This window comes from Lepisma saccharinum, chromosome 1 (assembly GCF_977018435.1).
Source record: "Lepisma saccharinum chromosome 1, izLepSacc3.1, whole genome shotgun sequence".
NCBI classification, from domain to species: domain Eukaryota; kingdom Metazoa; phylum Arthropoda; class Insecta; order Zygentoma; family Lepismatidae; genus Lepisma; species Lepisma saccharinum.
In genome coordinates, this window is record NC_139229.1 from 21,189,274 (window position 1) to 21,206,530 (window position 17,257).

General features: G+C 35.4%; 1 protein-coding gene across 1 annotated transcript in view; it reads left to right on the plus strand.

The window, feature by feature from the left end:
- The window catches only part of LOC145986438 (uncharacterized), a 157,947-nt gene extending 148,862 nt beyond the window's left edge, over positions 1-9,085 (plus strand). The window contains exons 5-6 of the mRNA XM_083120494.1: positions 3,348-3,551; positions 7,864-9,085. Of these exons, the coding sequence (XP_082976620.1) occupies positions 3,348-3,551; positions 7,864-7,953 (294 nt within the window). The 3' untranslated portion in view covers positions 7,954-9,085. The remainder of the gene's footprint in view (positions 1-3,347; positions 3,552-7,863) is intronic.
- Positions 9,086-17,257: the final 8,172 nt, after the last annotated feature.

A 17,257-nucleotide genomic window follows, 5' to 3' on the forward strand; every position in this document is an offset into this window, starting at 1 on the left:
ATCTCACAGTATGTCACATGACGATCTTGCAGTATTAGGTTTTGCACAGCATCAATGTTTTCTTGAACAACAACTGATTTTGGACGACCTTCGCAAATCTCGTCGGTGAGCGAATGGCGGCCAAGATTAAATTCGTTATACCAGCGTTTCACAGTGGCAAAGGATGGGGCTTCATCGCCAAATGTGGAAGTAAGTTGATCGTTGCACTCTTGTCTTGATAATCCACGTCGAAAATCGTAAAAAATCATCGCACGAAAATGTTCACGAGTTAATTCCATTTTATTGTTGTGGCGCAATCTCCAAGGCAACATAAACAACACAAATGAAGCTATTGACAAAACATTTGAAGTACGTTATGGTCAATAATGCCAGACGATTCCGTGCAAACGTCAAATCGCGCCTAACTTCAATCAGTGTTGCCAAGGCTCAAAATATAAATAGTGACCATCGTAGTGCGTTGCTGTGCATTGACAAGTTTCAGTGGTGTACAGACATGTCGTTTGGGGGGACGAGTTGTGTTCTATTGCTCATATGATAAAAGTGCAATTATTTTATTGTTCCAAACATGCTTGCGATCATTTCTATGTGTATTTTGACAATGTCCTGTACTTTGTTGTTTTTTCCCAGAAATTTTGGAATTTTCCGGTTCCTCTCCTCCCCCCGCATCCATATATACACCCAATGTGCATAAAATGTATGTATTCCGAATCTATGGTTAATTCCGCGTATAACGGTACTTCATTGGTCCGTCTAGGGCAATTAGCCTCCGACCTACAGTCATCTAAATGAAACTCTGCATTTTGCTAAAAAATGGCCCGGTCCCAGCGTGTTTACATGAAAAAATGGGCTTGGTAATCTAAAGGTTACTCTCTTGTATTTCTTATGGGAAAAAAACGACAACTTGAAACTCACTCTCAACATTTCTGATGTTATTTTCTTCAACCTTTTTTGCCTTTCCGTATGTCTGCTGTAGAAAAAAGGTAATGATTCTGTAAGCACCCATGTAAAATTCTAGCTTCCAACTACCTTAATGTAGTGAGTGCTTCTTGCACTGCAGAACATTAAAAAATCCAGTTTATTTATGCAAACTGGCATGCATTGCAGCGAGACGTATAATTGTACGTTTGTAGATTTTAAAGGTACTTACTTAACTTACCTCTTGTACTCGCGTATGAAGGATATTTCTTTCGCAAGGGGCTGGAATTGTAAACATGGATAGTTCGTAGCTTCGTTCTGGTGGGGAGGGGGTGGGGTGGGATTCACATAAAAACATTTCTTGTATTTGTAGCTTTTCACTATATTAAAATTATGCTCGAAGACAAAAATAACAAGCGAGGTTTATTTTAAGGGTGGTTTGTATTTACACATTTTGTTTCATCGAGTTTATTTGAAAATTTTATTTTTCTCAATTTCGGGAGGGGCTGTAGCTCCCTTCAGCTCCTCCCGCATATGCCACTGACTTCAACCCATAAAAACTGGGAGTATCTAATGCTATCGTCAGCTTAATAGGTGTGCCAGAATTGATTGAATTGTTGTTTTAAGTCCAATTTATTCACAGATAGGCTATCGCGACTGGACTTGCAGTTTAAAGTGGGATCCGAACCACTGTGCAATGTGGCTCCAGCGGGTATCGAACCCAGAACCCATTGATTCCAAGGCGACAGCATTACCACTACTCCACCGGGAAGCAGATGTGTGCCAGAGTTGTTATTAAGTTTTGTTATATATATAAACTTTATGCTCCTACAACAAGCTCAAACGTAGGCTTAAGTAGGGATCTATTTTCTTGAGGAGATAGGGTATACTGATCGATTCTTTTGCAGAAGTTATTTATGTATGTCGTCAGTTGATAAATTCTGAAACCTGTTCATTTGAAAATGAATCCTCCCTCAAAGGGAGAAAATAATTGCTATTAATATAAAGCAATTAGAGTTCATACTTACATTTGTCGTCTTGCATTCTCGTTTTACTTTTATTGTACATATAGTATATATATATATATCGCTATTGCTGTAGATCTGTTCATGATCTCTTGAAAGCAGGGTGACCATAATATTTTGACCCAAAAACGGGACATCCCAAGAAGATCAGTTTACTACCCCCCCCCCCCCTTTCTGAGAAATCGGTTAGGCCTCATTATAAAATTTTTACTATTATTAACAGATTGTTATGATTTATTCAAGGATGAATCGCTTAAACAATAAATGATGTCAAAAAGTTATTTCTTCAGTATTATTCAACATTATTATAATCTTGGTATTTTCTCGTCCTTTCTGATCACCCTATGATGTTAGTTCCATGCTGAAGTTGAGTAATGCCAGAAGTATTTAGCAGAAGAACCAATCTTCTTGAGAGCAGCTTTATCCTTAACCAATCGTTTATAAATCTCCCCGAAAACCTTACCCCACATATCAGACACACATATCTAGATTTTTCTTGTGAGTTTGTGTCAAGACTCAGGAATTTTAAATTATTACTGTTCTTTAAAGAAACTGCATGCTTATTCACTGCTCTACAAATAACGGAACACACACAAAACAATGCATGCTTTTTAACATGAAATGTCTCTCAAATTTTGACTTAGTTTTCGAGATAATTCCTAGATTTGTATAAAACGGGGCTGTCAAAATGGGATGTATGGTCACCCTACTTGAATGAAATATTATCCTTAGGAAAGTATATTTGAATTCAAAACTAATTGCTTATCTCTTGTTATAACGAAAACTCTCCCCCACTGGAAATTTTTGGTCGGGGGTTGAGGCCAATATTTTTGGTGGGGGAAATATTCTCCTTCCCCCCAGGATTTCACACCCTGTACTGAATGCACTTCCAACTGACATGAAATTTTCACCACTGATAACGTTTGATCCCTAACAGCCTCGCTGCAACTGTTATTCCACCTTTTCAAGGGAACTGTGAGCAGTGTTCCCAGCCACGTTCATCAAAATGTCTCTTTCAGACTAAATCTTATGGGTAGGTGCAACTTATTTTTTGACTGACCCATGTACATTCTGTAACAAAACTACAAATACCATAGGTCTTTTATTCTTCTGTCCCTAATAACCTCAATTCAGATTAAGGGATGATAATTACGTGAATCTGTAGGGGTTAATTGTAAGTGGAGTTGACTGTTCATTAATTCTTTTAAAGGGTAGCATTAACAAGGAAAATTTGGAATCTGTGGATTCTAGCACGAAATGTTACCATATGAAATGAGAAATTATTATTTCTTAATGTGGGTAAAAATAATGTTTAAGTATTGTAACCATGTCATTGCTTCAAAAGCATCCCATCTTCATTTAAAAGGGAATAAATATGTCAGTAAAATATTGTTCTTTCTCTTATAGGGTGACTATATTGACCTCACAATAGGAACAGCCTTGGGTATTTCAACTATGGCAGCGGCTGCACTTGGAAACACCATATCTGATGTGGCAGGGATCGGATCGGCCTGGTACGTGGAGAGCGTTGCCCAGCGAGTAGGTATGAAACCACCGGGCATGTCTCCAATCCAGCTAGAAATGAGATCCTCAAGATGGGCAGCAAATCTAGTAAGATGTTTTATATTTCTGCCTTTTAGGTTTGTCAGAGTGATAATTGTAGTCATCACTTTGAAGTAATACATGCATGGCATTCTTGTATTTATTTATTTATGTATTTATTTATCATCTATAACAGAGCTCTGTCTCCAGTTACAATAGGAGTACATTGAATAATGACAATTCATAAATAACATATGTCTTGATTGCATATTACGAGGGGCATCCGGAAAGTAGTACCAGTTTTTGAATTTAGAAAAAAACTATCAAATATTTTTTGACAAAACTTTGTAATTGTTAACAATAAACTTTAAACTACTTCTCTACATAGTCACCATGCACATTTAAGCATTTGTCATACCGTGTGACAAGTTTTTGTAACCCAGCTTCATATTCCTCTGCCGCCAGTCCATTGAGCAAGGAAGCGACCCACCTTTCACAAATTTTCTCATACATCAGATGATCTTTGACAAATTAATGAAGAATTGTTCGTGAAACATCAGGGAACTGTTCACTGATTTCATCCAGTGTAATGCGCCAATCGTTCTTGATGCTTTCGTGAACTGCACTCAGCAGTTCGTCCGTAATGACTAGGGACATGCATATTTCGTTTTTGACGAAAAAACGAAATTTGAAAAAAACACATTGTAGTGTTAATGTTTCATGTTTTTGAAAGCTGTGAGATGCATTTTGTGACCATGTTTTGTCACGAAATAATGCGAAATGAACTGCAAAAAGCGAAATTAACTCTTAAACACGAAATTTAGGGTTTATTCACCGACGCAGCACCTTCTGAGGTCTGAATTATCCTGAGAGTTATGCAATTCCCGGAAAATTTATTAATTCTGCTGTTTATATTGGAGAAACAAAAATTGACTCCTTTACACAGAAATAAACTTAATACTCTGATAACTACATAAATGGACTATTAGAAGTGAAATGTTAATTCTGTGGAATAAGTGTAGTTTTTAAATCAAATTTAGAATTATATTCACAATTTTAAAACCAAAATGTATTTTTATATACCACTTTTGATCCAATTTTTCACCGCTATAACACCGATATTTTATTTTATTTACCGCTTTTGAACCCGAAATTGACTCAGTTTTTATACCGAAATTTTGCTTTTTTATTTACCAAAAATATGTGCCTCTAGTAATGACAGATGGGTGCCCGAAACGTTTGTCATCATTGACGTTCTTCCTCTCCGAGTTTCGACACCAGTGCCGAACAGACGACTCATCAATAACATTGTCTCCATAAACCTCCTTTAAATGACAATGAATATCACATGGTCACACATTTCTGGCACTGAGAAATCTGATCACAGCCCTAACTTCACAAGTGGCAGCATTTTCAATTTTTTTTGAACATTGTAAACACTCACAGAAACAATAACTAGAATAACAGCACTACGAAACTTCGCATACACTGAGCTGACAGTCAACTGAAGTCTTTTGACCTTGAGCGGCGACTACTCGCGTCACTAGTGCTCCACAGGGCCGAATGGGTACTACTTTCCGGATGGCCCTCATACTTTTGCTATTAGGGTATGAAGGATATTGTGTACCAGTGTAAAATTAATGGTATTGCCCACCTGAAAAGGAGAATCACTGGAGGTATGTGCACAAGTATCACCTGACGTGTTTTGTGGGGTGCACGACCATTGGGTTAAACGTTTGCGGAAGTGCTTAGAAGAGAATGGTGGCCACGTGGACCATGTTCTGTGATGGTGATTTTCTGTTGTTTTGTGGTTCACAGCTGTTCTCCCTCGCTATGCATGTGTTTGTTGTGGTGTTACACGGTGTGTATGGAACAGCTCGCAGAGTTCAAAACTGACCCTAATATCTTTCATAAGTGCAACACCATTACAGTTATCGTAAAATGACCTGCACCATTAGATTCCTCGTTGAAGGAGGGTGTAACTTGATATTTCACATGACCATGTTGCCCTTTGAAATAACAAAGTTGGATCCAATATGGCCACCACCAAGATGGCAGATGACGACTACAACCATGTCATAACGTTTCCCCCTCCCCACAACATTGATACCATTTGACTTTAGATCAAACCCGTACTCAGTTTGTAAAATATTTAGCCCGGTCCTGACTTTTGGCCACACCTGTATATATATATATATATATATATGACACACACACACACACACACACACACACCACCCACCCACCTCCTATCTACCTACCTCCAGCTGAATGTTTTTCTGCATCTTTTAGGTTTTAATAAATATCAATTATTGTTTGGTTTACAAGTCTTAAATTTAAATGATTGGCCAGCATGTAGTTTGGAAAAATAATAAAAAAATGACCTTAACTTGAATATGTCTTTATTCTAAAGAGTTTTGGTGAATACAAATAGATTTTAACTTCAAGAGTTTGGATGAATAAACATACATTTTTTTTACCTTCGGTATATTTTGTATTTTTAACATGGTATGCTGTCTTTCAGAACATCAGTAGGATGTAGTCTAGGATTTTTTTAACACCTTTTACAAAAACAGAGTGGCTTTCTACATTGGTCGGTCATTCTTCCATTACTGCAAATGGCACAGTTCTTCTTTTTCACACCAATTAGTTTAAAGCATCAACAGAACTAATGAAATCAATACATATTAACATAGGTCAGTGGTTCCCAAACTGTGTGCAGTGGCACCCTGGGATGCAGTGTCTGACTTACAGGGTCGCTGCAAAATGTTCCAATATTTTCACTGAAATGACACTTACTTCCAAATATGTGCTTATTTAGTACTTTTTACATGTAAAATGTGTCTGAATTTGAAATATATGTTTATTTTTTAACTTAAGGAAAGCAATGTAACCACACTAACTGAGTGTTGCAAGTGTTAGATAGGCCTACGTTCTGACTTTGCCGATGCAGAAAAATCTTGAAACACTAAGGGTATCGTAAAACGAAGAAATTTGGGAATCCCTGACGTAGGTGATAATGATATTCAATGCTGCCAAATGTGGATTTAGTTTCACTGAGTACTAATAGAATGTTGAGTATCCTGAATGTGGACTCAATGTGAAGAACAAGCTTTAGAGACATTTAGTACAATCGGATGAGATCCGACTTAACAGTGGAACAGAAGAATATTAATGTTGGACCAGACCTGACTTATGAGTGGATAACGTTAAACCGTAGGTTCTGTAGCAGAATGGTTACTATAATTTGCTCGTGGCGGAATGGTTAGCTCATTGTGCTACGATGCCAGGGGTCCCAGGTTCGAATCCTGGCTTGGGCATGGATGTTTGCAAGTGTCCGTTCATCAATTTCATCATATCATTGCTCAAAGTAAAATAAAGCAAATCAATCAATAATTCACTCTTAAATCAGTGGTCACAGGTTCAAATTCTAGTCTCAAGGCATGGATGTATCACTATGTTTGTCTCACTTATTTATCATCGATCTTTATCATCCAGATGAACCCAAGAAGTACAAAAGTAATCTAAAATATCCAAAAAGGATATCTCTCTCCCCTTTTTTTATTCAATACATAGTGGTGCGTAACATTAAAAGCACGATCCATTCCACGATATTGTTGGTTATTCAGGATGCTGTTTGGGATTTGCTTGAAAAATAATGTGGAAAGTTAATACAAACTGCTATGCTTTCACGGTCCAAAAAATATATATCTCAGATTTAGCACTGGATGATAATATAGCCGATAAACTTTCTAACAAGGTTACTATGGGGATAAATTTAATCCATTCCCGATTCCAGTCTAAAATTACGAAACATTGTAAAATAATTGCAGGGAATATGAAAAACACCACCAATGTTGGAAATGCTAGGAATTTACTAATTTATAAAATATTAGAAATACAGTACTTACAATACAGTTATAAAAAAGTATGTATGTGCATACAGTCTCTCCTCTTGTTCATTTTATTTTGGCTTTCAGCGCTTTGGTCAGTCTTTCTTTTAGTGCATCTTTTTTTGTAAACAAATTGTAGTCAGGTTGCTGCTTAGGTATTATTATTATTATTATTATTTTTATGAATTGTCAGGTTTCTGCTTGTGTATAAAATACTGTACCCTGCATGCCTGTTCGTATAAGATAATGAAGTGTGCCTACTGATGGGTTAATAATATGTTAATCACGTGTGATTCATAATGTAGGACATTCATTGTGCAAGGCACCACTGTATTTAAATCCTTTCAATTTTTTTTTCTACTTGAATACCATAATTCGAAACCAAAATGTTTATCTAAAATTTTACTGTTTGCACACTGAAATAAAATAGAATGAAAAATCAGAATCTTTCCTTCCATGGTGAACATATCTGTATTTTCTGTTTTCAGGGGAGAGCTCTAGGTGTCACTATAGGATGCTTGCTAGGCATGTTTCCTTTGCTGTTTCTGCCAGGGAGGAAAGAAGAGGAGAACACTTGAGCAGTTAACAATAGACGGTGATAATTCACGTGTTAATATTATTAACAATACTATATTTCTAGTAATTTTTCCTGTAATATACTTGTACATAATTTGTACATAGGTGTGAATACTGTATGGACATATTAGGGACAGAATAACCAAAGAAGCGAAAGATATTTTCCATAACGATAGTTTCACATTCACTGCTTAGCAATACTTCAAGAATCTTATAATCCTGTAAGTAAACAGCAATTTTCTTAAGATAGTAGATGTTGTGTTTTTTCAGTGTCAGACACTCTATTTTGTATAAACATTTTGAAAGTGGTTTTTAAAGTAGTGAATCACAGTTTGTTGGTCCAGCATGTGTGTGTGTATTATCATGATCTTTGTGTGTATTGAAATAATCATACGTTTGTTGAAGGCATGATCACGGGAAGGAAAAAGTGGGGTCTGAGTTGTTCTTGTTTTCTGGTATATAATACTTGGTTTGAAGCGTACCTGTTTTTGAAATATCATATTCATTGTAATACTTTACTCTAAATTCATGGATAGCATTTTCTGCCTTTTTCTATCACTCCAACATTCCATAATTTCGATTGTGCAGTTCTTCGTACAAGTACAATACCACAGATGCCCATTATCATAGCAGAATTTTCAAAAAGTAATTTACGTGTGTGGGAGTAGATTAAATAGCATAAAAATGTATGTGATGTGGTAAAAGATAAAACCTTTTAGCTCATCAAGTAGATTTTGATCCTGCAAGTTCGTAATAAGTTTGTATAGTTTGCTTAAAGATTACATCTCTCTTATAAGGAGATACAAAATGATAATCCTTCACTTCGAATCTGAATTAGTATTGTGTAGGGCAGTAAGTGAAAATTGTCAGATGGAGTCAGAGGGCTCAAGCTTATGGGCTAGATGGGGGGCTGTTCCTATGTTTCCATAAATTGGTGGTAATGGGAAGCTGGAAGAATGTTTGCATAAATTTTTCTTCCTGCAGGGTTTTAGGACAAAAAAAGATTTAAATTAAAGCTTATTAAGGAATAGAATGTAAGTACTATTGTATGTTCCATTACATATGAATCTAGAGAAATACTCTTCTACTTTTCAAATTTATTTAATTTCTCTTGCATTCATTGTTGACATGAATATTAAAAAAATATATTTTGAGTTTTTTCACTATCTGAAAGAAAAATGTCAGAGGTAACTAAACATAAGCCATTACTATATAAGGAAACAAGAATCAAACTCTAGAATAAGTTGTATGTTTTGTTTTTATGAGATTTATAATCAGTTGTATGTTTTGGCTGTTTTTATTTTTCAGACAGTTGTTTTTTTTATTTGTCTTTTGTTAGATTTAACAAGAATCGAATGTTTTATTTAATTGAATCAAATGGCAGATTTAATATTTATAAAACCATCTCTTCACTGTTGAGCTGGAAATAACTTATGCATCTATACCAGGTTTACTGAAATCAAGATAACTCATTAGTGAGCTATTATATCTATGCCAACGAAGATATGGTTCTTCTGAACTCAGATTTTCAGGGCCTTGGTTTACTTTAAGAAATTATTGTTTATATTTTTGTGCCCCTAATAGCTAATATTCATTTGCAATGATTTATTATATGTTGGTACTCTCTCTTGGTAAAAATGTTATCTATAATTAAAGAACCAATCAAAATATCAGACACATGTGTGTTGGTGTATTTTGTTGGAAAGTGCATGCATCCCATGGGAATATACTCCACAAATGGGAACAGAGATGTAGTGAGTTAACATAAAATAGAATTAATTTCCTTTCCTCGCATACTTGTAAAGAAAGTGACAATTTCATATTACTTGCCAAAAGACCAGTTATTAATTTGATACCAATATGGCATTGTTACATTTAGAAATAAGTGAATTTTAACTGTGTTTATGCCACTACATCACACCACAGTTACACTCCTATGTGCCTTCATGGCATGGTGCAATGTACAAGAGGCAATATTTTTTTTTTTTTTTTTCAGTATAAATTCCCTCTCGAACTTATCCCAGTAAAAAAATCCTAATCATTGTAAAAGGATGGATGGATATTAAAGTCCTATGATCAACTTGTTTCTTTCTGGACTTCCATCCTTGAAGGACCTATAGTCCTACCTATTGCTACCCGTCTTGTTGCAGGTAACAATAGCGTTCATCATGCTGGATATGAGCGACAAATTGCATAATGATATCCTGGTATGCCCGACTGTCAAGGGTTTCATAAGAAAAAATCTGGCCCATTATTCATCATCTAGAAATCTCACACCAAACCCCTACCTTCGGCGAGTGCAGTGGCGATCATGTAAGATGTGTGGATTGTGTGTTGACCAATATCTGTTGTTCTGACAATTGATGTAACCGCTAAGGTGAAAATATGACTCATCATTAAAAAACACATTATCCAGGAAGTGCATCCCATTATTTTCCACCTGGTTGATAAACCACTGGCAGTACCTTATTCTTTTAACAGTGTCTGGAGGTTTCAGTTCGTGTACGCAGTGTATGCGGTATGCATGCATACCTAATTTCTTTGTGGCCTTTTGTGCACTCCCGAATGCTATTCCTGTCTGCGATGCTAATTTATGCAAACTTTTCCTTGGAGACCATTCAAGTACTATACGTACCTCTTCCATTTTTCCTTCTGTCAATACTGAAGCATGCCTATTCTTCTTCTTGTCAGCAACACTTCCAGTTTCTCGAAAGGGACTGATGATTCGCGTTACTGTTGACTTGTTTGGCACAGGTGCACGTGGAAATCTAACATGAAATTGTTCTTTAACATAGTTATGTGACTTGCTTTCGAAGTACACCTCGACAATAAACACCCGCTGTGCTATTGAAAACTGCATGATTATTCACAAGGAACACGCCACACCACACCACACCGCACGTTCTGTAATCAGACCATGTGTTCTGTACGCGAAAAAACGAGTACAGTGGACTCTTTTTAATTCGAACCCCAAGGGGCTACAAAAAAATTCAAATTATCCAATATTAGAATTAACCAGAATATAATACAAAAGAATACACCAATGAAATAACACACTGTATTAAACATAAAACTGCATTAATACGCAAACAGTACACCTTACCTTACAACTGCTATGTTTTATCCATATCACCATCCAGGAACAGTACACTTATTGGAATATTTTCATCACGTGATTGTTTTTCATTCTTTTTCATTCCTCTTTCTACCCCTCTATGCACTTCAACTTTCTTATGTAATGTTAAGCTACTGTATGCACAACTTTTCGACATTGTGACTTCACTAAAACACACAGACAAATGACCCCTTTTGTCCGGCTATCCGCTCCCCTCTCAACTTGTTTCTGAGAGGGTGAAGGTCACATTCCTACAAACAAAAGCTCTGGGGATTCCCGCTGCCCTCTCTTATCTGCCGTCAGCACACTGTTAACCATAAAAACAACCTTTTCAAGAAGAAAAGGGGGACGAGTCATCTGTTGGAATTTCTTATGGAGCAACAACCACTTTGGTCTTTCTTGGAAAGATTTATGTTAAATTATTGGAAACCTAACTTCGAATTATCCAAATTTAACCTTCAGAATTCGAATCAAGTAGTCATTTTTAACATTGTTTAAGATAGGGTTTTCAAAGGGAATGTGCTTTGGTACGAATTATCCAAGTTCGAATTAAAGAGAGCACACTGTATTGTACCACCTAACGTTAGGTTAGCTAACTACGTAGCCAACATAGACAAGCATCAACTACCTTTTAAAACATACAAAAACGAAACAAAACCTTGGTCACTCATTGTCAATGTGCTTAACACAAATGGTGTGATCCCATTGTGCACGATAAAATGATCGCACTGTATAAAAACTTACAAATATGTACATGGAAGTTAATGTTATTGCTGACAGATTTAAATATTTAAATCATTTGTTAAGCATTATATCAAAATATTGAATTATTTTTTTTCATCCAAATTTTTTTGTGAAATAAAATTTGATAAATTACATTGGAAGTGTGGTGCACAGGACTTGCTTACTTTATATTCTGAAATTATATTTTATTTGATTTCAAGAGCTCAGTTCCCTATTTTTAATGTAAATTTTATTCAGTGGTGGCATCAGAAAATAAAAAGTAAGTCTGTTGGCAGAATGGGGGCGTTGAGATAAAGTGAAATGCCGATTTTACATTCCCTGGTTTTACATTTTCCCACATTATACATTTAATCTTTGTGGTTCCAATAGAGCCAAATGCTATAAAATGTTCATTGTTTTACATTTTCCTGTATTTTAAGTTCTTTTCACATTGGTCCCCTGAAAAACATAACATCGAGTTCCACTGTATTTTCTGGGGAGTCGGACACATTTAGTATATGTCTAAATACTATAGAAAGAATTCATATTTGAGCTAAAAGAGTATTTATTTATCTAGTTTTTCTTGTTTACTGGGAGCTTCCCCAATGGTGTAGTGGTAATGTTGTCACCTTGTAATCTAGGGGTCCCAGAATCGATACCTTGTGGAGTCACATAGTTGTTTGGATCCCCACTTTAAACTGTTAAGTCCAGTCCCAATTAGCCCATATGTGCAAGAAGTGGACTTTATAAACAAGAACTCGAACATGTTTTTTTTTTTTTTTTTTTTTTTACCTATAAACAAATCATTTTCAACTGTTCTGATATTCAATGTGGAAATTGTTAAAAGAGATACTTAAAGATTAAGGGTGTTATGAAATTTTAACATTGCTAATGTACGTATGTGTGCTGCAAAATTGCATGTGCATAATTGAGACAATAATGGCTAAGTAACTTTCAACTGTTATACGATGTTTGACATTTGACTAAATTTTAAGTAATTAAGGTGTGTTGTAAAATAATTAAGCTCAGAGTATGTGGAGAACTCCATTTGTTTCTGTTAAAAGGAAAGTACAGTTGGTAATTCTTGTTGTTCATGTTTATCTCTCTTGTCTCTCTATAGCTAGCACCAGATTTATCACATGAACTATAAAGTATACTATTTGTGTGCATGTGTGTGTGTGTAATACATATGTTGAAGTGTTTTATAAGAAATCTGGAGAATAAATCAAAGTAATCTTGTTATTGAGTTGAGTGCCATGACATGTGAGGGAGACCTGGTTATTTCAACGAAAATTTATGTTAAAGTAGCTTATGGTACATAGAGGATATGTTTCAACTTATGTTCATTTTGGAGCAACCAGAGATTAAACTAAGGAAAATTTCAGTCTGAAGTGACAAGCTGCACTCAACACATGTCGCTTGGAAATGAGCCAATCAACAGCAATGTTTCACACCATAGCGGCATTGCAGGGTGCAGAGCCCTTGTTCAATTGGTGAAATTCTCAATCGACATGTGTCACGTGTCGCCTATCATTTCAGTGTGAAGTCTCCCTAATTGGTCCTTCACAGCACACTAGTCCTTCCAAATTATAGTTTTGACAGTGATTTTGCTTGCTTCCTCATTAACTACAGGTTCGTTATTTGTGTCAAACAGTCTTGCAGTTAGGACAAGTTTCTAATAGCTTCTGCTAATTGATGAAGCAAAGTGAAGGTAATTTGAGAAGTTACAAAGATTTTGAAACTTTTACATGTAAAAAATTATTTTGGTAAAGATGAAATGAGACGAGATATAAGGTACAATTTCATGTAGTATTGTGCTACACCACTTAAAATGCTGTTGTTTTCCGAGAATCAAATTTTAATGGTAAGTAAAGAAACCTGTTACTGGAACTTTTCCCTATGTCGGTTCCAGCTACCACAGATGTACGTTGGTAACAACTGTATTACAAATTAAGTTGTGTGCCTATCATTTGTGAACACACTGTACATAATATTTTGAATTCTCTAGGTAGCATTCTATGTCAGCTTTATTGAAAACCAGTATATTGTAACTCCCTTCCAGTGCGTGATTTAATATCTGCAGTGCCCTGATATTTTTGGATTTTCAAGTGTGTAAATCAAATCTGAAATGTTAATCATTAAAGGAAATTCAAATGTATTATTTTTCCCTTGTAAATTATTTTTAATTAAGTTTTTATTGCAGTTTAGTGCAGCTAAAAATTAAATTTGTGTTTCTAGTCATGTTACATGGAAGTGTTGCACAGAACCTTGACTTGTGTAATTCACTGTTCTGCATCTTGTAATATTTGTCAGCTCTTCCCCTCATTCACCACCAACCATTGTGAATAATATTTTGCAATTGCAATATTTTGGCCAGAATCCATTAAAGGCCTACAGTACATAAATGAGATCAGGTACATGGGCACTGGGGGAATGTAGTCATTTGCCTTGTCTCTTGTCCCATGACTTATACATAATATGCTTCAAGGGTTTGATCTAAGTACTGCATGTAAATAATGTGTATGTTGAATAAATATCAAGTTATTAATGTCAGATTTGCATATTTAAAATTAATCCACATTTGTAATTCTTCGTATGAGATCCAGAGGAATGCTACTTAAAAAAGCAGTTTTTAGTTTTGTTTAAATAATTAATGATGTGTTAATAATTAAATAAGAGCTCTAGTTGTAGTCAGATCGACATATCTCCACTTCTAAACCCTGTACCAGCTAACTGTAAACCAGGCAACGAGAACAAGTCTCTGAGCAAGTAGTGACGCAAGTCTGCTCCACCAATGAAGAGTGACAGAAACGGGATTGCGTAATGGACGACTGGAGTTACCCGCTTTCTCTCCGTTGTTCTGCAGCGTTGCAAACTTTTGAAAACAATAATATAGTACCCACATGGCAAACTGACCGTACTTTTGTCTCGAGGTCCGTTCGCTTGGTTTAAGAATTTGTTATGGAAATATTAGCGATAAATCAGCAAGTGGAAATTTTGACAAGCTGTACATTTAGCGTACGGACAAAGGTCTGCACCGTACATCCGTACATGTACGATCAGGGCCCTACGGTTGGCAACGCTGCACTCCCACCACTCGATTTCCCTCCTCCTTCTTCGCTGCTATGCGCGACCATGCTCCACAGTTAGCTGGGACAAGATATAATCCTTAACTGAAAGATAGTCCCACTTTTCCAAATTACTGACTCTTTTTTAAGAGTCAAGACTAATTCCTACAAATGCAGTGTTTCCTTCAAGACACATTCCTACAAATACAGTGTTTCCTCCCTCCTGTAAATTTGATAAATTGGAGTTACATCCCTCTGGTTCTCTCATGACGAATTAGTTTTATTTATTATTATTTTTATTAGTATTATTTTGCAATAGCAAGTTTTAGTGAAGACTGAACAAATGGCTGGATTCATTTGATGTGTTGATTTAATGTTGTTACGTTAATAAACACTGTCTAGTGCCACTTGCTGAAATATTACTATTTTATTCATATTTTGGAAATGACAGACGAGGTAGTAAATAAATACATTGAAAATGTGCTCACTTTGTATAGAAAATCCACACATGTGCAGAAAGAAATGTATACCATATTTCTCCCTAACATTATAGAAGCTAGAGAAGTAGCTATAAATGTAACCTCACTCCAGATTTTGAGATTTTTAGCTACATGATGCATCTTCACTAATACCTGATGATGATATACAAGAGTAACAAAAATATAATTGTGTATGTGCATATAATGATATCTGTGTAGAATTCCAGTCTTACGTTTGTTTGAAAAATGTGTTTTTCTTGGAAAAAGTTGTGTTTATTTGTTAAATATAAAACACTGAAACAAAATTTAAGATAAGTTACAATCTCATGGGCTTTAAAACATGTTATTATCCCTAACAGCTTTGACACTAACATTTTGCAGTGATATACTACAATGCTGAAAATATAATAGATGACTTCCACCTACCCTAATGGTTTACAGTTTATATGAATTTAGTATTCTTTGTACATTGAAAGTGCATAATGACTGGCAAGTATTATTTCTTGCTGTTTATGTATTAATTCATAGTCAAGCACTGGTATCAGTGTCAAGACATGGCATTAACAGAACTTTAATCCTGATGTGGCATGTAGTGTGGTGTTTTTCTTAAAAAATACCAATCAAGTGGAAGCAAATACAGCATGTTACACAAGATGAGAAAAAATTATTTCTTCAATAGGGGTTTATACAGTATGATCCATTTTGATGTCAGAGAAGTAAATTATTTATAGAAGAGGTGCATACATACAATCTGCATATCTCAGAACAGTTTGTTGTAATATAACCAGAAAGGATGTAAGTTTCGAGTGAGTGGAGGTTTAAGACTTCAGCCATGTGGCGGTGCTAGTGTGCATGTAACACTCGAAAATTTCACACACTGTATGAGACTACCATGCATACTAGCACCACCACACAGCTAAAGTCTGTAAATCTCCACTCACTCAAAGCTTGCATCTTTTCTGGTTACATTACAATAAATTTCTCAGAGATACATACATTAACCTCTTGTATCTGGTTTACTTTTCTGACATCTCAAATGGATCACCCTGTATTATCAGGGAGGGTGCCAAGCAAGCAAATATGCAACTTTGACAGGAGAGCCCTTTTCAGCACTTGAAAGAGAGGGACCTCTAACTTGAATATATACTGAAAGAAGATACTCCAACATACTCTTCGATACAATGTATTTGGACCAGTATTATGTTGATGAAAGTTGAAATTAGTGGCTCATATATTTGTGGTAAATGGCTTCCATGCACATAATGGACGTAAATTTCAACATACACTTTGATTGAACTAACGTTACATAGGCTCTTATTTCTAAATATAGTGCATTTTGTTGTATCATGAGTAAAATAGTACTGTAGACTTCTGCTTCTTAGGAAGCATACCTTAGACTAACTTGATAAAGAAAGAATTAATGTAGATTAGATGATGTTAAGATATATTGAAATTTCAACGTGGATTCTGTGTCTAATTTTATTTTTCTAACTGCTGTTAAAGGCTTTTCTGAACGTTAACTACTTGTTACACATTGATAACCTTGTTTACATAAATAAATCATCACTATGTGTGTTGTGTGCATTCAAAATTTATAATACAATAGTCATAGGTCCATTTGTTATTACTCTAGGTATTATCCACATGTGTGTTCAACTGTAACATTAAAGTAGTGAACAATAAAGATGTTTTTGTTTTGCATATATTATAGAAGTAAATATGTAATAGACTATGTGTGTGGGGGGGGGGAAGTTGAAATGTATCATTGTTAGACAGTTGGGACCAATGTAGCAACTGTATAACACCTGTTTGTTTTTAATGAATGAATACGTAGTATTCTGTAAAAATTTGAAATATTGCAAAACAATTAAGTGTGTGAATTTAGTGTGTTTAGTTTGTTAAATGATTGCTGTGACAAAAT